General features: G+C 39.2%; 1 protein-coding gene and 1 non-coding gene across 6 annotated transcripts in view; one reads left to right on the top strand and one right to left on the bottom strand.

Moving 5' to 3' along the window:
- Window positions 1–24,423, bottom strand: part of PASD1 (PAS domain containing repressor 1) — a 108,231-nt gene that overhangs the window by 50,343 nt on the left and 33,465 nt on the right. For 2 of the 5 annotated variants that reach the window (XM_059883773.1, XM_059883774.1), the window contains exons 1-4: window positions 7,714–7,869; window positions 5,473–5,528; window positions 4,906–5,027; window positions 835–896 (exon numbers count right to left, since the gene is read on the bottom strand). In XM_059883773.1, coding sequence (XP_059739756.1) covers window positions 835–896; window positions 4,906–5,027; window positions 5,473–5,504 — 216 coding nt within the window. In that variant the 5' untranslated portion in view covers window positions 5,505–5,528; window positions 7,714–7,869. Of the gene's footprint in view, window positions 1–834; window positions 897–4,905; window positions 5,028–5,472; window positions 5,529–7,626; window positions 7,692–7,713; window positions 7,871–24,423 lie in introns of those variants that run through there. The other 3 variants (XM_005227617.5, XM_059883772.1, XM_024988626.1) reach the window with 3 other exon arrangements.
- On the top strand, window positions 16,709–16,815 carry LOC112445298 (U6 spliceosomal RNA). The gene has a single exon (XR_003033655.1). It is a non-coding gene; the product is annotated as a U6 spliceosomal RNA (small nuclear RNA).

The following is a 24,423-nucleotide window of genomic DNA, read 5'->3' as shown; positions in this document are numbered from 1 at the left end:
ATCAAATTGTCTAGAAATGATATCAAAATAAAAACTCAATATGTAGGTCAAATAGCAAGTTAGAGCATAGGTAGAAAGATAACTTCTAAAGTGGAAGACAAAGCCGAAGAAATGACTCAGATGCAACACAAGGAGACAAGGGAATGGAAGATAAGAGAAATGAAATGACACAGAAGAGCAGGAAAGTGCACTAGACATTTTACACATGTTCATTTTACTCTCATAACCACTCTGTGAAACAGAGATATTGTACAGAGAAAGAAGTCAGAGCTGAGAGATGGCAATTCTCTCAAGGATGCATAACAAGTAAGTAATAAAGGCACAGATCATATCCCTCTCTATCTGACTCAAAGGATCATGGTCATTCGGGCTTTAGTCTGTGGCCTTTGAACTCAGTAAAACCTACCAGTTCCTTTGGAAGTAGAAACCATAAACATCTCATGTCCTTGAGGGGAAAAAAAAAAGTAAGGAATGAAAAGGCTTAATCTGTAGAATCTAACAACCTGTGTTGAATGAATCTACCAGATAATTAATTAACTTGCCACTAAACTATGCAAGCACTTGTTCGTTTTTGTTGTCACTGGAGATCGGTGGGTTCAGTTGGCATAAGAAACATCCAAGCAGCCTGCTAGACATGAAGGCCCCTGGCCCTACCAAGATAGAGATTCCAATTCAAATAGTTTAAGGTGGGTCTCAGGCATCTGTGTTTTTACCAAGTTCCCTAGGTAATTCTGAAGGTAGAGTCCCCTAGCCACACTTTGAAAAACAATATTCTGTATCTTTTACTGCATGCATTCTACATATAAAGCAATCAGAGAACAAACTCCCTCTTACTTGTAGTGTCTTCTGGATAAAATCTTCGTAATTTTGAAACGATGGAGTCCAATTCGGTGTTTCTGTAGACGTTTTTATAAGGAAGAAAGGATAAAAAACAGTCACATTAAAATGATTAGCTTATCGGTATTAGATTTTTCAAAGTTATAATTAACTTTATAGAAAAGATTCTCATGAGAAAATGCTGAGTGCTAATGAAGAATCTGAGGTAGATTAACTAATTGCTTATAAGCTATCATCAACAAAGAAGTGTTCAGAATTGAAAAAGACCTTGAAGATCATCCATCTCAATTTCTACTGTATGCAGGATGATCTTTCTAACAACGTTATGATCTTCAACTCCCAGTTCTTTCCCTTTCTTGACTTCTATAAGTCTTCCAAATTCTACCCAAACCCAATATTCACAATATACCAGATAAGGTACAGGCTGTTGAATGCTCCAGGTGTATTAAGACACTGAAAATGTCCTCAGTCCCTGACTAAAATACAGAATTCCATGACTGTTTCATCAAATTAAGTTTTTAGCAAAGGCCCTCAACTAGAAAATCCTTAAGCTGTATCTTGTAATTCTCCAAAGCTGCAGACACTCTTTGGTCTCCCATACCCCTATCTCCATGCTTTAAGGTTTTCTGGTTTTCCCAATGAACAGTTTCAGCTCCTGAACTAACTCAGAGCCTCTGCTATCAACAACCACCCCACTTCACCTCCCCAAGTCCCACCTGTTCCACTGACTTCACTAACCCGGGGACCTCATTAACACAGCCCTCCAATCTCCAGTTATTTGAATGTATGTCCATAAATGTTTGTTTCTTCTCCTCACAAAAATGGTGAGGAGACCCATAAAACTGTAATGCCTATTCAAAATGTTACATTCCTTGACAAAGACAAATCTAATAGCAGCACTTGCTCTCTTGGTGGGAAGGAGTCTCAGATCCTTCTCTATGAGTAGATAAGAAGGGGCCCAGGCATGAGCAGAAGAGCTCCTGAACCCTCACTTAAAAGGGGATGAGAAGAGGGTGTGTAACTATGTGGGAAGGAGGAATAATACGAAATATAAACCATGCCGGTTGCACAACCACCTCACAATCAGTGTTCCTGACCCCTGTCCCAGCCTGGAAACTGAATTCCAGTCACAATTTCTCCAACTCAGAAAACAAACCATGCCCCTCTCCCATGGCTGATTTCTGAGGTCATTTCCCCACTGACTTTCAGGTCCATCTAGTGACTTTCATCTCCTGTACTCCCTACAAAGAAATACAAAAGACAAAAGACAGTCCATATATTTCCAGAAAATAAAACCTATGTATTTTATAAAACAACCATAAAGGGCTTTTCTACATTAATATTACCCATGAACTTGTCCTTGTTTTGTTTCTAGGGTAGGCACCATATACAATTCTTCACTAAAACCCCAGTGTCCCGCATAGTACTTAACTCACAATAGGAACTTGGCAATTCTTGTTAAGCTGAACCTCATTCATTCATTTATTTAACTACCATGTACTGGGCTCCTACTACATATCCTACTCTGTTTTAGAGGCTAATGATAGAGCATGAACAAGACAAGTAAAGTGACCATTCTTTTGAGTCTTACAGACCGGTGGGGAAGGTAAACAGATAACCAACACATAGACCAGGGAATCAGTCGTTGCATATACCTTGAAGTACAATAATTTCAACTGGGTGTACAGGGAAAGCCTTGCTGAGAAAGTAAAAAACAGCAGAAAGAGAGCCATGTGAAAATCCAGGAGCAGGGAAAGCATCTCAGGCAGAGGAAACAGTAAGTACAAAGGGAGACAGGAAAGATTTTGGCCAATTTAAATAACAGGAGGTCAAAGGGACTACTGTAGGGTGACCAAGGGATAGAGCAGTGGGAAATGAAGTCCGAGAGACAGGCAGGACCAGATTATGTAGTGTACATGAGGGAGCCAGCATTGTTTTGACTGGAACAGCATGTGCAGAAGAGTGACATATGTTTTTTTTCCTAATACTTTTATTAGAAAACATATTTTTCTATACTTCATTAAGGCAAACATGAACGAGTTCCCCGACCAGGGGTCCCTGCATCGAGAGCACTGGATCCCAACCACTGAACCACCAGGGAAGTCCCTTGATATATATTTTTTAAAGATCACTATGGCTGTTTATGAAAAATAGGTCAAGCTAGGGAGCAAGAGTGAAGCAAGGGAGCCTCGCTGGAAAGCGTGTTCAAATGGAATAGACGGTGGTGGCCTAGATTAGCTTGGTCCACCAAGGCTATGGAAGGGGCAGAGTGAATGGATTTGAAATATACTTTAGAAGCAAAGCTAAAAGGATTTGCTGATGGATTGGTGGGGAACACAGAATGACAGCTGGAGTGTATTTTGAGCTGCTAGAAGAATGGTGGTACTTTTACTGAAACTGGGAAAATCAAGGCTGGGAGTGTGAGAGGAATCGAGAGATCCTGAATGGCGATGTTACCTTTCCTGTTAGACATCCAAGCAAAGAAGTCACAGAGGAAACTCTCTTGCTGATTTAATAATGAGTATGATTCTCAAGTATGGAGGTAAGGGAGGAGGTTCGGGCTGCAGATAGATTTTAAAAATGGGAGGCACTGACATCCAAGTAGCCCTTCAAATTAAGGGACTGGATGAGATTACGTGGGGAATGACTGTAGACAGAAAAAACAAAAGGTCCTAGGGCTGAGCCCTAGGGCACATCCATGATTCAAAGTTGAAAAGGCAAAGGGGATGGGAAAAAGAGAGGAGGAATGGCCAATGAGTTAGGAGAGAAACCAGAATTCAGTTACCCAGGTATCCTGGAAGCTGAGAGAAAAATGCTTCAAGAAGGAGGGAGTGGTCACCTGTCCAATGTTTTTGAAATATCATGAAAGATGAGGATAGTTAAGGGACCAAAGACCTCAGCAATGTGGCTGCTGCTGCTAAGTCGCTTCAGTCATGTCCGACTCTGTGCGACCCCATAGACGGCAGCCCACCAGGCTCCCGTGTCCCTGGGATTCTCCAGGCAAGAATACTGGAGCGGGTTGCCATTTCCTTCTCCAGTGCATGAAAGTGAAAAGTGAAAGTGAAGTCACTCAGTCATGTCTGACTCTTAGCAACCCCATGGGCTGCAGCCTACCAGGCTCCTCCACCCATGGGATTTTCCAGGCAAGAGTACTGGAGTGGGTTGCCATTGCCTTCTCCCAGCAATGTGGAGGCCACTGCTATTCCTGACAGAAGTAGTTGTCCTGGAGTGGTGGGGAGCTCCAGGCTCAGTGAAGTGGGTTGAGAAAGGATGGGGCATGAGGAAGTGAACACAGGGTCAATACAATCATTTCGAGAAGTTTTGTTGTGAAGGGGACACAGAAATAGGGCAACAGCTGAAGGTATCATGGGGCCAAGAAAAAATATTTTTAAGGTAAGAGAGATCTTCTACAGCATGATTACATGCTTGTGAGCGTAACCTGCTCAGATGTTTTGAGTTAAATATACTTAAATATTACAGGTACTATTTGACACCCTTGGGGCCCTGTTTCCCTTAGCAACATTTACATATGCCTTCAAGTGCCTAAGATACAGAAATTTGCACTACTGTTGCCCAGAATACTTCCACTAATTCTCATTTCCTTATTCCACTTTTGCATGAACCTCAATAATGCTTTTAGCATCGAACATAAGAAAATTATAAATGGAGAGAAACTAAATATCCACATAATAGAAGTTGCTTCAGGAGATCTTCTCATCATTGCTGCTGCTGTTACTATTTAGTCACTCAGTCGTGTCCAACTCTTTGTGACCCCACGCACTATAGCCTGCCAAGCTCCTCTGTCCATGGGATTTCCCAGGCAAAAATACTGGAGTGGGTTACCATTTCCTCCTCCAGGGGATCTTCCCAACCCAGGGTTGAACCCACACCTCCAGCATTAGCAGGCAGATTCTTTACCACTGAGTCACCAGGGAAGCCCCATCTCGTCATTAATCCCACACAATGATGTTTGAGGTAAAGGGAGAGTTCCAGTTGTCCCACCCATAGCTAATTTTCAATATAGCTAAGCTCAGCTGAAACCTGTCTTTTGTGAAAAAGCAGAAATACCCTGTGATTTTTCCATTTTGTTTTTCTTCGCAGGAGAACTTATCTTCTGAAGAAAATAACGCAATCCACTGAGGACAGAATTGATGTGCCTCTTTTTCTCATCTTCAGATAAATCTCTGTACCTAATTGATAAAAGATAAAGAAGGTTATTCATAAGGGTACATGCATGCTAAGTTGCTTCAGTTGTGTCTGACTCTTTGCAGCCCTGTGGACTGTAACCTGTCAGGCTCCTCTGTCCATGGGATTCTCCAGGCAAGAATACTGGAGTGCGTTGTCGTTACCTCCTCCAGGGGATCTTCCCAACCCAGGGATCGAACCTGAGTTTCTTAGTCTCCTGCATTAGCAGGCAGGTTCTTTACCACCAGTACCACCTGGGAAGCCCATAGGAAGCCTACAAAGTATTATAATACAATTAGGTGAGGGATACGAAGTACCCACGAGACAGGTCAAATTTCTCTGAGTTTGTCAAGTTTCCCAGAGGAAGGAGAATTTTGCAAGGTGTGAAAAAGGAAGGAAGGACAGGGGAGAGGTCTTTGAGGAAAATATCAGTCAATTAGGAATTCATACCGCTTCCTTTTTCTTCCGTTATCTTCATCCATTTTTCAATGAAAAAACAAAGAATCCTGAAATCAAAGTGGAGCCACATTTTACTAAGAAATCAATCTATGATGAATCACATAAAGCGATAAGATTAATCAAAATTCTCAATTTCCCTTGAGGAATGCCTACTTCTTTTAAAGAGAATCTCATTAAGCATCTGTAGATGCTAAAGACTTGCTTTATTGTGTGATCCCCAATGAATGTTTGTCACAATAATACTACAAATGAATGCATTTGGAAAAAGTTGCAAAAACACTGTGAAGTTACACAACTTAATCCCAAAGTCAGGTACTTGTTGGTTTAATTCTGTACCCTTAGATTCCTTTAACTTCCACTGATTTCATGAAACAAAGACAGTGAAACAAAGATAGATGTGGATTGAAAACTTCATACCTAGCCACTATATCATGCCGCAATAGACAAAAGCCTGCACTTATCATTGATATCACAGAATATCATTGATATCCTCGGCATAGAAGAATGACCTTGACAACACCAGAAGTCTCTGCTTTGAATTGTATAATTACACTCACATATCATCTCAAGGTTGAAACCTCAAGATAGAATTCAATGACATTCAAATACATGTGCATTAAACAAGAAGGCACTGTTAAAATATAGCAAACATCTTGTAAATGCTCTCAAGAAAATAAGAGAAAGCTCAGGTGTCAAACCCTGGGCAGATACTGAGAACAAGCCGGTTAGTTCACCAACCTGTGATGCTGGGGAGATGATGAAGCATAACTTACATCCCTCACATCTAGCAGAGTGCTAGGAAAAGACTGAAAAAATGAACAGAGCTTTCGGATGGGATAACATCAAACAATCTAAAATATAGGTAACTGGATTCCTAGAAGGGAGAGGAAAAGTAATATTTGGATAATGGCCAATTGTTCCCATACTGGATGAAAAACATACATTCATATATTCTTGAAGCTCAATGAATCCAAGAACTAAACACCATGAAAAGCTACCAAGGCACATCATAAACAAACTGCTGAAAAGCAATTGCAAAGAGAAAATCTTAAAAGCAAACAGAAATAAAAGATACATTTAATACAGAATGGGGAAGAATGTCCTCTGTCTGACTTCTCATCAGAATAACCCAAGCCAAGAGAAAATGAAACATCTTTAAAGTTCTGGGGGCAAACAAATCAACTTAGAATTCTATATCCATTAAGAATGAACCCTTCAAAGAAATTGAAGGCAAAACAAAGACACCTCCAGATGAACAAAAAATGGAAGAATTCAAGGCCAGCATACTAGCACTATCAAAAGTGTTAAACTAAGGACTTCAAACAGAAGGAAAAGGATGCCAGATGGAAAGTTATATCTACATAAAGAAATGAAAATAACTGGAAATAATATGTACATGAGTAAATATAATATTTGCATCTTAAATTTCTTTAAAAGATAACTGAAATAAAAGCAAGGAACTGTAAGGTTTGTAATACATATTGATATCAAATCTATTACAATAATAATACAAAAGACAGGACTGTTATGAGGTTCATACATTATACATGAAGTGGCACAATATTAATTCACATTAGACAGTAATAAATTAAAGATGTATAGTATAAACTGCCTAGAGAAACAAATAAAGCACACATGAGATATAGATGATAAATGAAAAGAGATAAAATGGAATATTAATTACTCATTTCATCCAGAAGCAGAAAAAGAAGGCAAAGAAAACAAAGAACAAATTGGACAAAGAGAAAATATATAGAAAGATGGTAGACTTAAGCTTCCTGTGTTAATAATTATGTTAACTGTCAGTGGACTAAAGGCACCAGTACAAAGCCTAGGAGTGTCAAAACTGGGGACAAGAGTAAGACCAAACTCTCTTGTCTACACGATACTCACTTCAATTATAAAGTCACAGCTTATAAGTACAATAACAGAAATACATATACTATGTAACCCTAATGACATAAAGCTTAAGTGGTTAATTAATACTAAAGACTCTAGGTAAGGAATAGTCTTAGAGAAAAAGAGGGACATGTCATTACGATAAAGGAGTCAGTCAAGAAGGTAAAACAATCCTAAACAGGTATACTCCTAATTACAAAGCTTGAAAATGAAGTAAGAACTAAAAGGAGGAATAAACAAACCCACCATTACATCTGGTGAGTTCAAACACTCCTCTATCAGTAATTAATGGACCATATAAAGAGAAAAGAAGTAAGGATGTGGGAGACTTACTAGCCCGCCAACAGACTTGGCCTCATTTGTTGACAGAGTACTGCTACCAAGCAACTGGAGAACACAGGCTTAACATTCCAACTGTCATGATGATGCAAAATGCATGCGCCATGAGACTTGGCCTCATTTGATGACAGAGTACTGCTACCAAGCAACTGTAGAACACAGGCTTAACATTCCAACTGTCATGATGATGCAAAATGCATGCGCCATGAGACTTGGCCTCATTTGATGACAGAATACTGTGACCAAGCAACTGTAGAACACAGGCTTAACATTCTAACTGTCATGATGATTCAAAATGTACTGGGCCATGAGACCAGTTTCAGTGAATTTAAATCTTTAAAGGCATACAAACTATGTTCTCTGATGAAAACAGAATTAAATTAGAAATCAATAATAAACAGATAAATCCCTGGAAAAAGGCACCAATACAAAGCCTAGGAGTGTCAAAACTGGGGACAAGAGTAAGACCAAACTCTCTTGTCTACAGGATACTCACTTCAATTATAAAGTCACAGCTTATAAGTAAAATAACAGAAATATATATACTATGTAACCCTAATGACATAAAGCTTAAGTGGTTAATTAATACTAAAGACTCTAGGTAAGGAATAGTCTTAGAGAAAAAGAGGGACATGTCATTACAATAAAGGAGTCAGTCAAGAAGGTAAAACAATCCTAAACAGGTATACTCCTAATTACAAAGTTTGAAAATGAAGTAAGAACTAAAAGGAGGAATAAACAAACCCACCATTACATCTGGTGAGTTCAAACACTCCTCTATCAGCAATTAATGGACCAAATAAAGAGAAAAGAAGTAAGGATGTGGGAGACTTACTAGCCCGCCAACAGACTTGGCCTCATTTGTTGACAGAGTACTGCTACCAAGCAACTGGAGAACACAGGCTTAACATTCCAACTGTCATGATGATGCAAAATGCATGCGCCATGAGATTTGGCCTCATTTGATGACAGAATACTGCGACCAAGCAACTGTAGAACACAGGCTTAACATTCTAACTGTCATGATGATTCAAAATGTACTGGGCCATGAGACCAGTTTCAGTGAATTTAAAACTTTAAAGACATACAAACTATGTTCTCTGATGAAAACAGAATTAAATTAGAAATCAATAATAAACAGATAAATCCCTGGAAAAAGGCACCAATACAAAGCCTAGGAGTGTCAAAACTGGGGACAAGAGTAAGACCAAACTCTCTTGTCTACAGGATACTCACTTCAATTATAAAGTCACAGCTTATAAGTAAAATAACAGAAATATATATACTATGTAACCTGAATGACATAAAGCTTAAGTGGTTAATTAATACTAAAGACTCTAGGTAAGGAATAGTCTTAGAGAAAAAGAGGGACATGTCATTACGATAAAGGAGTCAGTCAAGAAGGTAAAACAATCCTAAACAGGTATACTCCTAATTACAAAGTTTGAAAATGAAGTAAGAACTAAAAGGAGGAATAAACAAACCCACCATTACATCTGGTGAGTTCAAACACTCCTCTATCAGTAATTAATGGACCATATAAAGAGAAAAGAAGTAAGGATGTGGGAGACTTACTAGCCCGCCAACAGACTTGGCCTCATTTGTTGACAGAGTACTGCTACCAAGCAACTGGAGAACACAGGCTTAACATTCCAACTGTCATGATGATGCAAAATGCATGCGCCATGAGATTTGGCCTCATTTGATGACAGAGTACTGCGACCAAGCAACTGTAGAACACAGGCTTAACATTCTAACTGTCATGATGATTCAAAATGTACTGGGCCATGAGACCAGTCTCAGTGAATTTAAATCTTTAAAGGCATACAAACTATGTTCTCTGATGAAAACAGAATTAAATTAGAAATCAATAATAAACAGATAAATCCCTGGAAAAAGGCACCAATACAAAGCCTAGGAGTGTCAAAACTGGGGACAAGAGTAAGACCAAACTCTCTTGTCTACAGGATACTCACTTCAATTATAAAGTCACAGCTTATAAGTAAAATAACAGAAATATATATACTATGTAACCTGAATGACATAAAGCTTAAGTGGTTAATTAATACTAAAGACTCTAGGTAAGGAATAGTCTTAGAGAAAAAGAGGGACATGTCATTACGATAAAGGAGTCAGTCAAGAAGGTAAAACAATCCTAAACAGGTATACTCCTAATTACAAAGTTTGAAAATGAAGTAAGAACTAAAAGGAGGAATAAACAAACCCACCATTATATCTGGTGAGTTCAAACACTCCTCTATCAGCAATTAATGGACCAAATAAAGAGAAAAGAAGTAAGGATGTGGGAGACTTACTAGCCCGCCAACAGACTTGGCCTCATTTGTTGACAGAGTACTGCTACCAAGCAACTGGAGAACACAGGCTTAACATTCCAACTGTCATGATGATGCAAAATGCATGCGCCATGAGACTTGGCCTCATTTGATGACAGAGTACTGCTACCAAGCAACTGTAGAACACAGGCTTAACATTCCAACTGTCATGATGATGCAAAATGCATGCGCCATGAGACTTGGCCTCATTTGATGACAGAATACTGTGACCAAGCAACTGTAGAACACAGGCTTAACATTCTAACTGTCATGATGATTCAAAATGTACTGGGCCATGAGACCAGTTTCAGTGAATTTAAATCTTTAAAGGCATACAAACTATGTTCTCTGATGAAAACAGAATTAAATTAGAAATCAATAATAAACAGATAAATCCCTGGAAAAAGGCACCAATACAAAGCCTAGGAGTGTCAAAACTGGGGACAAGAGTAAGACCAAACTCTCTTGTCTACAGGATACTCACTTCAATTATAAAGTCACAGCTTATAAGTAAAATAACAGAAATATATATACTATGTAACCCTAATGACATAAAGCTTAAGTGGTTAATTAATACTAAAGACTCTAGGTAAGGAATAGTCTTAGAGAAAAAGAGGGACATGTCATTACAATAAAGGAGTCAGTCAAGAAGGTAAAACAATCCTAAACAGGTATACTCCTAATTACAAAGTTTGAAAATGAAGTAAGAACTAAAAGGAGGAATAAACAAACCCACCATTACATCTGGTGAGTTCAAACACTCCTCTATCAGCAATTAATGGACCAAATAAAGAGAAAAGAAGTAAGGATGTGGGAGACTTACTAGCCCGCCAACAGACTTGGCCTCATTTGTTGACAGAGTACTGCTACCAAGCAACTGGAGAACACAGGCTTAACATTCCAACTGTCATGATGATGCAAAATGCATGCGCCATGAGATTTGGCCTCATTTGATGACAGAATACTGCGACCAAGCAACTGTAGAACACAGGCTTAACATTCTAACTGTCATGATGATTCAAAATGTACTGGGCCATGAGACCAGTTTCAGTGAATTTAAAACTTTAAAGACATACAAACTATGTTCTCTGATGAAAACAGAATTAAATTAGAAATCAATAATAAACAGATAAATCCCTGGAAAAAGGCACCAATACAAAGCCTAGGAGTGTCAAAACTGGGGACAAGAGTAAGACCAAACTATCTTGTCTACAGGATACTCACTTTAATCACAAAGTCACAGCTTATAAGTACAATAACAGAAATATATATACTATGTAACCTGAATGACATAAAGCTTAAGTGGTTAATTAATACTAAAGACTCTAGGTAAGGAATAGTCTTAGAGAAAAAGAGGGACATGTCATTACGATAAAGGAGTCAATCAAGAAGGTAAAACAATCCTAAACAGGTATACTCCTAATTACAAAGTTTGAAAATGAAGTAAGAACTAAAAGGAGGAATAAACAAACCCACCATTACATCTGGTGAGTTCAAACACTCCTCTATCAGCAATTAATGGACCAAATAAAGAGAAAAGAAGTAAGGATGTGGGAGACTTACTAGCCCGCCAACAGACTTGGCCTCATTTGTTGACAGAGTACTGCTACCAAGCAACTGGAGAACACAGGCTTAACATTCCAACTGTCATGATGATGCAAAATGCATGCGCCATGAGACTTGGCCTCATTTGATGACAGAGTACTGCTACCAAGCAACTGTAGAACACAGGCTTAACATTCCAACTGTCATGATGATGCAAAATGCATGCGCCATGAGACTTGGCCTCATTTGATGACAGAATACTGTGACCAAGCAACTGTAGAACACAGGCTTAACATTCTAACTGTCATGATGATTCAAAATGTACTGGGCCATGAGACCAGTTTCAGTGAATTTAAATCTTTAAAGGCATACAAACTATGTTCTCTGATGAAAACAGAATTAAATTAGAAATCAATAATAAACAGATAAATCCCTGGAAAAAGGCACCAATACAAAGCCTAGGAGTGTCAAAACTGGGGACAAGAGTAAGACCAAACTCTCTTGTCTACAGGATACTCACTTCAATTATAAAGTCACAGCTTATAAGTAAAATAACAGAAATATATATACTATGTAACCCTAATGACATAAAGCTTAAGTGGTTAATTAATACTAAAGACTCTAGGTAAGGAATAGTCTTAGAGAAAAAGAGGGACATGTCATTACGATAAAGGAGTCAATCAAGAAGGTAAAACAATCCTAAACAGGTATACTCCTAATTACAAAGTTTGAAAATGAAGTAAGAACTAAAAGGAGGAATAAACAAACCCACCATTACATCTGGTGAGTTCAAACACTCCTCTATCAGCAATTAATGGACCAAATAAAGAGAAAAGAAGTAAGGATGTGGGAGACTTACTAGCCCGCCAACAGACTTGGCCTCATTTGTTGACAGAGTACTGCTACCAAGCAACTGGAGAACACAGGCTTAACATTCCAACTGTCATGATGATGCAAAATGCATGCGCCATGAGACTTGGCCTCATTTGATGACAGAGTACTGCTACCAAGCAACTGTAGAACACAGGCTTAACATTCCAACTGTCATGATGATGCAAAATGCATGCGCCATGAGACTTGGCCTCATTTGATGACAGAATACTGTGACCAAGCAACTGTAGAACACAGGCTTAACATTCTAACTGTCATGATGATTCAAAATGTACTGGGCCATGAGACCAGTTTCAGTGAATTTAAATCTTTAAAGGCATACAAACTATGTTCTCTGATGAAAACAGAATTAAATTAGAAATCAATAATAAACAGATAAATCCCTGGAAAAAGGCACCAATACAAAGCCTAGGAGTGTCAAAACTGGGGACAAGAGTAAGACCAAACTCTCTTGTCTACAGGATACTCACTTCAATTATAAAGTCACAGCTTATAAGTAAAATAACAGAAATATATATACTATGTAACCCTAATGACATAAAGCTTAAGTGGTTAATTAATACTAAAGACTCTAGGTAAGGAATAGTCTTAGAGAAAAAGAGGGACATGTCATTACGATAAAGGAGTCAGTCAAGAAGGTAAAACAATCCTAAACAGGTATACTCCTAATTACAAAGTTTGAAAATGAAGTAAGAACTAAAAGGAGGAATAAACAAACCCACCATTACATCTGGTGAGTTCAAACACTCCTCTATCAGCAATTAATGGACCAAATAAAGAGAAAAGAAGTAAGGATGTGGGAGACTTACTAGCCCGCCAACAGACTTGGCCTCATTTGTTGACAGAGTACTGCTACCAAGCAACTGGAGAACACAGGCTTAACATTCCAACTGTCATGATGATGCAAAATGCATGCGCCATGAGACTTGGCCTCATTTGATGACAGAGTACTGCAACCAAGCAACTGTAGAACACAGGCTTAACATTCTAACTGTCATGATGATTCAAAATGTACTGGGCCATGAGACCGGTTTCAGTGAATTTAAATCTTTAAAGGCATACAAACTATGTTCTCTGATGAAAACAGAATAAAATTAGAAATCAATAATAAACAGAAAAATCCCTGGAAAACCCCCAAACATTTGGAAATTAAATAACATCCCTGTAAATCATTTCTGAATCAATGAATAAACCTTTGGAAAAGGTTTAAAAACAGAAAATCAGACAGTATTTCTAACTGGATTATAATGAATATTAATGTTAAATTGAAAAATATTCAATAACCTAATTGAAATTTATTAAAATTGCATTATATGTATTTATGATGTTATATAGTTCCATCAAAAAGCCAAATCTCTATAATTACTCAAATCATTTTTTGTGTTCTTAAATAATACATGATTCTTCATATATATAGTAAAGGAAATGATACAGTGTTAGGAGCTAATTTAACATAATGTGCAAAAGTATTACACAGAAAATAATGTCTTTATTGATTAATATAAAAATATCTAAATAAATAGAAAGATACGTCATATTCCTGGGCAGGAATTTTCATAGTTTTATCAGATCTCCCCAACTAATCTACCAATTAACTCTGATCAAAACTCAGTATATTTTTGTTTGGGTTTGGTTTTCTATATAACTTCACATGTTAATTACAGAATTCCCATCAATATCAACAAGTCAAAAATATACAATAATTTTGAAGAATAAAAATATACAAAGATGTGTTCTACTAGACATCAAGACTACATATCTTTGAGGTAAATAGATAAGGGTACAAAGCATAGGACAGAGAGACCCATTAGGAACAGTTCCATGCACAAATAGAAATTTGATTTGTGATAAAAAATCATTATCATTTTGACAATTCTACTAAATCCCTTAGGATTATACAGGGAAAGTGAGAAATAGGTACAAGGGGTTAGATCTGACACAGTGCCTGAAGAACTATGGACAGAGGTCCGTGACATTGTACAGGAGGCAGGGATCAAGACCATCCAGAAGAAAAAGAAATGCAAAAAGGCGAAATGGTTGTCTAAGAAGGCCTTAAAAATAGCTGTGAAAAGAAGAGAAGTGAAAACAAAGGAGAAAAGGAAAGATATAAGCATCTGAATGCAGAGTTCCAAACAATAGCAAGGAGAGATAAGAAAGCCTTCCTCTGTGATCAGTGCAAAGAAATAGAGGAAAACAATAGAATGGGAAAGACTAGAGATTTCTTCAAGAAAATTAGAGATACCAAGGGAACATTTCATGCAAAGATGGGCTCAAGAAAGGACAGAAATGGTATGGACCTAACAGAAGCAGAAGATATTAAGAAGATGTGGCAAGAATACACAGAAGAATTATACAAAAAAGATCTTCATGACCCAGATAATTACAATGGTGTGATCATTCACCTAGAGCCAGACATTCAGGAATGCGAAGTCAATTGGGCCTTAGGAAACATCCCTACGAACAAAGCTAGTGGAGGTGAAGGAATTCCAGTTGAGCTATTTCAAATCCTAAAAGATGATGCTGCGAAAAGTGCTACACTCAATATGCCAGCAAATTTGGAAAACTCAGCAGGGGCCACAGGACTGGCAAAGGTCAGTTTTCATCCCAATCCCAAAGAAAGGCAATGCCAAAGAATGCTCAAGCTACCACACAATTGCACTCACCTCACATGCTATTTAAGTAATGCTCAAAATTCTCCAAGCCAGGCATCAATATGTGAAACATGAACTTCCAGATGTTCAAGATGGATTTAGAAAAGGCAGAGGAACCACAGATCAAATTGCCAACATCCAGTGGACCATCAAAAAAGCAAGAGAGTTCCAGAAAAACATTTACTTCTGCTTTATTGACTATGCCAAAGGCTTTGACTATGTGGATCACCACAAACTGTGGAAAGCTCTTCAAGAGATGGGAATACCAGACCACCTGACTTGAGAAATCTGTATGCAGGTCAGGAAGCAACAGTTAGAACTGGACATGGAACAACAGACTGGTTCAAAATAGGGAAAGGAGTATGTCAAGGCTGTATATTGTTACCCTGCTTATTCAACTTCTATGCAGAGTACATCATGAGAAGCGCTGGGCTGGAGGAAGCACAAGCTGGAATCAAGATTGCCGGGAGAAATATCTATCAATAACCTCAGATATGCAGATGACACCACCCTTATGGCAGAAAGCCAAGAAGAACTAAAAAGTCTCTTGATGAAAGTGAAAGGAGAGTGAAAAAGTTGGCTTAAAACTCAACACTCAGAAAACTAAGATCATGGCATCTGGTCCCATCACTTCATGGCAAATAGATGGGGAAACAGTGACAGAATTTATTTTCTGGGCTCCAAAATCACTGCAGATGTTGACTGCAGCCATGAAATAAAAGATGTTTGCTCCTTGGAAGAAAAGTTATGACCAACCTAGACAGCATATTAAAAAACAGAGACATTACTTTGCCAACAAAGGCCCATCTAGTCAAAGCGATGGTTTTTCCAGTAGTCATGTATATGGATGTGACAGTTGAACTATAAAGAAAGCTGAGCACTGAAGAATTGATGCTATTGAACTGTGGTGTTGGAGAAGACTCTTAAGAGTCCCTTGGACTGCAAGGAGATCCAACCAGTCCATCCTAAAGGAAATCAGTCCTGAATTTTCACTGAAAGGACTGATGCTGAAGCTGAAACTCCAATGCTTTGCCCACCTGATGTGAAGAACTGACTCATTTGAAAAGACCCTGGTGCTGGGAAAGATTGAACGTGGGAGGAGAAGGGAATGACAGAGGATAAGATAGTTGGATGGCATCACTGACTCAATGGACATGAGTTTGAGTAAACTCTGGGAGTTGATGATGGACAGGAAAGCCTGGCATGCTGCAGTCCATGGGGTCACAAAGAGCTGGACAAGACTGAGTGACTGAACTGATCTGAACTGAACTGAACCATAGAGTATGTGTGTATGTGTGTTTTCATATAGCCCTTTCTATATATGGGGCAATAAAGTTTGTTGCAAGCTATTTAAATACACAAGTCTAAAAAAATAAAATAAATAAATAAAAATACTTCAATAACAGAAGAGTTGGGTGACTTGCCTGGCAGTCCAGTGGTTAAGGCTCTGCCAAAATAAATAAATACATACATACAATAGTCATGCTTTATATATCTTTGTTATTTCCAAACAGCACCCAGCTCCACACAGAGAAGACACTCAAAACACACCATTAAATTTTCCTGCCAGTGCTCACTTCAGCAGCACATATACTAAAATTGGAAAGATACAAAGAAGATTGGCATGACCCCTGTGCAAGGATGACATGCAAATTCTTGAAGTGTTCCATATTTTTTGAATGGATAAACAATTTGTGGTACATATACACAATGGAATATTACTCAGCCATAAATAGGAAAATATTTGAGTCAGTTGTGATGAGGTGGATGAACCTAGAACCTATTATACAGAGTGAAATGTGTCAGAAAGAGAAAGACGAATATTGTATTCTAATTCATATATACAGAATCTAGAAAATGGTACTGAAGAATTTATTTACAGGGCAGCAATGAAGACATGGAGGAAAGACTTATGGACATGGGGAGAGGGGAGGAGAGGGTGATATGTATGGAAAGAGTAACATGGAAACTTACATTACCATATGTAAAATAGATAGCCAATGGGAATTTGCTGTATGGCTCAGGAAAATCAAACAGGGGCTCTCTATCAACCTAGAGGGGTGGGATGGGGAGGGAGATGGGAGGGAGTTTCAAAAGGGAGGGGATGTATATATACCTATGCTGATTCATTTTGAGGTTTGACAGAAAACAACAAAATTCTGTAAAGCAATCATCCTTCAATAAAAAAATATATTAAAAAAATTTTCCTGCCAGAATCTCCAAATATATTCTCAGATTATATAAATATAAGGGGCAGTATTTCATACTGTCTCCACTATTGATTAGGCAAGTTAAACTAAGTTTCAATCTCCTTGCTTAGAAAAGGGGATAATAATAGTACCCACCATTTCACAGGCTTGTTGTAAAGATTGAATGAACATGTCACTTGTTACATGTTACATGAACATGTCTTTTTGGCATAGTGGTAAATTCTGAATGCTAAATAAATGTTATTATTTTTTTTTTAAAAAACCCACACTGCTAAATATTCAATGACTTCCCTTAATCACTGGACAAGGTCGTTCCAGGCACCTGTTAATTACTGATCTGTTCCGCTCAGTAATTCATTCTAAAACAAAGACTTAGAAACTGACACAGGGAAAAGAATACACAAAGAATGAAAAAAAGAAGGCCAAAAGTAGCCAGCAAAGTATTTTCCTATGCAATGTAATAATTATTTTCTTTCAGAATAGCAGAGTTGTGTGTTGAGTGGCTTTTTCCAAAGTCAATGGGAAATCACCTAAAAAAAAAATCTCATCAAATTTTGTGAAAGTTGCTCAGTCGTGTCTGACTCTTTGAGACCCCATGGACTAAAGCCCGGCAGGCTCCTCTGTCCATGAGATTCTCCAGACAAGAATTCTGGAGTAGGTTTCCATTCCCTTCTCCAGGGGATCTTTTTGACCCAGAGATAGAACTCGAATCTCCTGCATTGGTAAGCAGATTCTTTACCATCTGAACCACAAAGATCAAAAAAGTCAAGTGAGTCATACTTGCAAAGATTTCCTCTTTTGGGGAGGCAAAGCCACTTCCAATTTTCTGGTGTGTGTACACAGATACACACACATTTTGTTTTAGTTCACAAGAGAACACACTGAGTAGATGGATTATGATTACTCTCTGTGGTTGAGAATCACTGATGCAGATACTTTCTAGTATGATGATTAGGATAGCATAGGTCGTCAATGTTCAGTTGGGATAAGATTTATAGTCAAAGAAATCTTCATTCTGTTTCACAGTCTCATAACTGCCAAAAGCAAATAAGTCAACACAGTCACAGTTCAGCTCCAGGGAAGTACCAGTCTATGGATGTCAGTCTAGGCTTCTGCTGATCCAATCTAGGCTTCTGCTGCTAATGCTCTTGCAGCACGTTGCAGGGGCCATGTCTGGGGCCCATGTGACACACATAACATGTGCACAAACAGTTTAGGACTAAATGACACTAAAGTCTTAATCTTGAATGACAAAGTGAACACGTCCTGAGAACTACTGGACAACTCAGCTAGGCCCACTGTGTTCAGTCTCCCATCATCCCTGGACATCTTTAAAGAGTCTCAGCATTTTAACACTGCAGTAAGGGAAGCAGAGCAGCGAGAGCAGGACTTTTTCTGGATGCACACCTAGGGGAGAAGAAAGCCTGTGCATAAGGACTACAACACTAAGGAATTTTCTTACACATCTCAGGGTTGATGACCTTTCCAACAAACTCTCCACCAATTCAGATAGATTCAAGGACTCAGCCACCTCGGCCTGTTCTGCCTGAGGAGTTACACAGTTGAAACTTTTTTTTTAATTTAATTTTATTTTTTAACTTTACAATATTGTATTGGTTTTGCCATATATCAACATGAATCCGCCACAGGTATATATGTGTTCCCCATCCTGAACCCTCCTCCCTCCTCCCTCCCCATACCATCCCTCTGGGTCGTCCCAGTGCACCAGCCCCAAGCATCCAGTATCCTGCATCGAACCTGGACTGGCAACTCATTTCATATATGATATTATACATATTTCAATGCCATTCTCCCAAATCATCCCACCCTCTCCCTCTCCCACAGTTGAAATTTAATGAAGTTCCATGTGGAATGTCTATACCGGTTGCATTCTTCAATTTGAAATAGGGTAATATTTGCCTGGGACTAGGAGTTCAAACTCCCTTTACCCATCCTCCCAAGACTGCGTTTCTTATTTCATGGAAAGTCTCAGCATTTGTGACGCTCTCCAGTGACCTTTTCATATGGTTTTTAACCAGTGCAGAGGCCACTGGAAAGTATGTTTGTGAAGAATCTATATTATGAAAAAATTATTATAATACTAGCTGGAAAAGGTAACAATGTTGTATAATATATATCAGTCCAATCATTTAAACCATGATATACAGATGAACAAATAAAATACTGTGCAGAAAACAGGACTAGGAGAAAAAAAAAACATTCAGAGGTGTCTTTGGATGATGAAATTTTGGGAGGTAAATTTTTTTTTTTTTTTGCATGTTTAAAGTCTGCTCTAATTAGTATGTGTGGCATTCAAAATTAAGAAACACCTCTCAAAAATAATACAAGAGGGCTTCCCTGATAGTTCAGTGGTAAAGAATCTGCCTGCCAATGGAGGAGACATAGGTTCGACCCCTGGTCCAAGAAGACCCCACATGCCATGGAGCAACTGAGCCTGTGCACCGAAACTATTGAATCTGTGCTCTAGCACCTGTGCTCTGCAACAAGAGAGGCTGCCTCATTGAGAAGCCTGAGCACTGCAACTAGAGAGCAACTCCTACTCTGTGCAACTAGAGAAAAGCCCATGCAGCAACGAAGACCCAGTGTAGCCAATAAATAAATAAAACAAACAAAAAATAATATGAGAACCAGTGTTAAACAGTGTGTTAAACAGTGTTAAACAGTTAACATTTGTAAGCCCACAGTTGAGTGGCATTAAATACATACACATTGCTATGCAACCATTCAGTTCAGTTCAGTCGCTCAGTCGTGTCCGACTCTTTGCGACCCCATGAATCACAGCATGCAACCATTACCACACTTCATTTCCAGAAGTTTTACATCATCCCAAACTAAAACCTTGTCCCTATTAAACTGTGTCCCTGGTAACCACGGAGAAGGCAATGGCACCCCACTCCAGTACTCTTGCCTGGCAAACCCCATGGATGGAGGAGCCTGGTGGGCTGCAGTCCATGGGGTCGCTAAGAGTCGGACACGACTGAGCGACTTCATTTTCACTTCTCACTTTCATGCATTGGAGAAGGAAATGGTGACCCACTCCAGTGTTCTTGCCTGGAGAATCCCAGGGACGGGGGAGCCTGGTGGGCTGCCATCTACGGGGTCTCACAGAGTTGGACACGACTGAAGCGACTTAGCAGTAGCAGCTGATAACCACTATTCTGCTTTCTGTCTCTTATCACATTTTGTTTATAGGCATTTATTGTGGTCTTACTCTGTATCTGGCACTCGGGTGGGCACTTTGATATCCAGTATGCCTGTGAATTTTTGCAACAGCCCTGTGAAATGGTGCTAGTATTATTCTTATTTTACAGATGAGGACACAGAGGCTCAAAACAGTTAAGTAACTCACCCAAGATCACATGCTAGGAAGCAGTAAGGACCATTTGATGTAACCATGACCTTTCACCTTGGTGCCCTTACTCAGGCTCTGTTTTCTGCCTGTGATGTTCTTTCCACCCACTGGTTGAAGGTGTCTGTGTCCATTACACAACAATCTTTGGTACTGCCTTCTGTGAAGCTTCTTGTCCTGCAGTGCTTATTCCCTGGCCTTGAGTCAGTGAATTTATATAGATATCAGCCGTAAATCAGTGTGCTTCTAAGGAATAGTGCGGACAGGGATTAAATGGATTGCAAAATTTCAGAGGGGTATATAGACAATCCACAGTCGCAATTGAAGTAAGACTAGGATTAGGAATTTAATGAATTGCAGATCTCTTTCAGTGCCAGTTTTTACTACACCGTACAGAAACTTGAACTATTCTGTCAGAATGGTGAAGGATGGAAGAACCTTTTGCCTTTTAGTATTCCTCACTGCCTCAGGGTAAGAGACCTGGAGACAACATTCCCTCAAAGTGCAAAACCAGTAAGAGATACACTTTGAGACTTTTAGATTTCTCTGCAGATCTGAGTTTGCCTTTTTTTTTTTTTTTTTAGCCAGTCTGTCTTTTAGGAACAGGATTAACTGGGTGAGAGTTGTTCACCAGCATTTTGGCAGGCAGAACTTGGTGTTTTTTCATTCATTTTTTTTTTATTCACCAAACATTTATTCAGTGTGGGATGCTAGGAATACAACAATGGACACAGTTGACCTGACACTGTCCTCAGAAGGGGACACAAGATATGCTGAGAACAGACCTCAGCTTCAATCTCAGAAGGAGTGGACCTTTGACCTGTTGCTGTGTGTGCACCTGTGCTATGGGGCTCATTGTCTTCATTGACTGGCTTGTCCACCACCTCACCCAGGTAAGCACTCTGGCTGATGCAGGGAGAGCCTGTGGAGGAACTCATGTTCAAGAAAAGAAAAGCCACTCTTTAGGGAGACCCTGACGGAATCAGGAAGCCTGATTCTGTTTCTGGGTCTCTTTTGCAGCGTGGCTTTGCCACTTGCCCTTCCTGGCTTATTTGGCATGGTATGTGGTACACATACTGCATAATTCACTGTAGGTTAATTTCCATTCTTGACTTTAACAATTGGAAAATTATGTTCCCTTCAGATGGATGAACAAGTGATGACATATAATCTTGTGAGTTATAATTTTTGAAGAAAGTTTTGATTGAAAATAAATTGGAAAATCCCACCGACTGGGCTGATGTATTTATGCCATACACATTTAATGACATTATTGTCTACATGAGAATTGTAAAAATTTCATTCATCCTCACTGATTAAATATATTTAATAAACCTTATACAAGTGAGAGAAGATAACTTCAAATTGATGAAGCATGCCATCATGCATTTCTTCCTATAAACTTAAAAAAAAAAAAACAGCATTCTACTGAAATTTGAAAGACCACTTTTTTGAGCAATTGTTTATAGAAAAATGCGTGTGTCTGTAGAAAGACTAGAGTTAATCCCTGATGATGTGCAGCAAATTTTATAACTCCAAATACACTTCGTGATTGTCTTCCACAATGATGTTGTGAATGTCATTTAAAATACTTGGAGCTTTTTACTTGAAAAAGAAACAAATACATGGAAACCACAGTTAGAGCCAAAGATGCATTCACCTCTACATTCTGCTTTTCTTCAGACTCTCTCTGGTTTTCTTTCCAATTCCACATAAACATTTGAAAAGATGTTTACACAAGCCAAACACTTTCTGGCCATTATTGCACGGTGTAGGTCACAGGGGCTTCCTTGTCTCTGTCAGACTGGCAGGAGGAAGGTGGGGGAAAGCCCAGTGGAGTTCGGCTTGCTGCTAACACAAGACTAAATCCGCTTGACTAGCTCATGAGGCCTCCCAGGAACTGCAGGGGATTCAGGGAACCCCACAGAGAAGGCAGTTTTTCCTTGGTGACTGAGTGCTTACTAACTAGTTAACTTCAGCCCCTTCAGGGGTGTGGAAGGGTGAAGAGCTGTGCATGCTCTCTCTCTCTGTGAAAGAGTATTTTTCATGATGGTATATTAGGGATTACTGGAAACCACCGGGACGTTTTCCTTTGCCTCCTCCCCAGCAATGTCCCCTGACCACTCTCTACCATTGCCCTTTCTGTGGCACATTTAGGAGCCCTCCTCTTCACCTTCCTCCAGTTCATTCCAGCCACTTGACTGCTATCCTTTCCTCTCTGTGAACCTCCCCGCCTCCATCCAATCCCACAGCATCTTTACTAGTTCATCTTTACATTATGGTCCCAGACTTCAAGTACGTTTTCTGGCCAATATCCTTGTCTTGGTGCTCAGAAAGACGCCCAGGAAGCGTCAATCTGATCACCCCCCTCCTCCATTGCTACAGAGGGGCAGCTGTGCTTTGCTAAGGGAAAATGAGGCTTCTGTGCAGCTTGGTACCGCTACGGAGCCAGGCTCTTTCCCCTGACATTGCTGATGATGGGGACATCCATTAGGTATCCTCATGGCCCAACCCTACATCCAGATCTGAAATACCACCAGTCCCTGGCGTGTTAGATTTCTGCGGCTTGCTGACTGCATGGGGCTTGATCTCAGGGTTCTCTCCTTCTTGCCCCAACAAGTGGTATCAAGAAACCACTCTGTAGTGCCAGTTTTGTTTTGTTTTGTTTGTTTTTGCCATTGCTTCCCTCTCAGAAGATTGCACCTTCCTCACAGTCCTTTTGACTTTACACTGCTGTTAATATATCTCTAATGAAAGCTACCACTTCTTGAGTAGCTACTCTGTGCCACTTTCTATATGTTAATTCTCACAAAAACCTTGACATGTCAGTATTATAATCCAGATATTACAGTTGGGATACCTAAGACTTATAAAGGTTAAAGAACTCAACAAAACTCACACAATTATAAAGATGTAGAATTGGAATTTAAATCCAGGTCCCATTGATTGCAAAATCCAGACTTCCCAATGCAAGGGGTACAAATTCAATCCCTGGTCAGGGAGCTAAGATCCCACATGCCTTGTGGCCAAAAAACCCCAAAACATAAAACAGAAGCAATACTGTAACAAGTTCAATAAAGACTTTAAAAATGGTCCACATTTTAAAAAAAAATCTAAAAACATTTTTTTTTTAAAAAAATGTGGTTCCCAGCTCGGCAAAATGGGTCCTACCTGAAATCATAGTCTCAGGCTGCACCAGACCTGCTAAATAAATTGTGGTGTTGGATCTCCAGGTGGTGCCGATGCACAATGACCTTGCAGAAGCACTGGGCTAGAAGACTCAAGGAGTTGGGCTGGGAGAGGCTGAGGGCTTGAGCAGAGTGGAGCCACAATTTTATGGAGTTTATTCACACATAGCTCGTGTCAGTATTTCATGAACCACTCTTCATTCCTCACAACAGCCCAGTGCATAACGTACTATTACTCTCACTTGCCACGTGGAATATCATTCAGCCATAACACAGAAGGCAATCCTGCCATTTTTGACAAGGATGGATCTTGAGGCATTACGCTAAGTGAAATACATCAGACAGAGAAAAAGACATACTGCATGATGCCACTCATATGTGGAATCTAAAAACAAACAAGCAAACAAACCTCATAGAAACAAGATCAGGCGTTGCCAGAGGTGGGCCATGGAGAGGAGATGGAGGGGGAAATTAATGACAGTGGTCAAAACATACAAACTTCCCATTTTAGTAAAT

The sequence above is a fragment of the Bos taurus genome, chromosome X (genome assembly GCF_002263795.3).
Source record: "Bos taurus isolate L1 Dominette 01449 registration number 42190680 breed Hereford chromosome X, ARS-UCD2.0, whole genome shotgun sequence".
Lineage (NCBI taxonomy): Eukaryota > Metazoa > Chordata > Mammalia > Artiodactyla > Bovidae > Bos > Bos taurus.
Note: the sequence above shows the minus strand (reverse complement) of the source record. Positions and strands in the feature narration are given on the sequence as shown.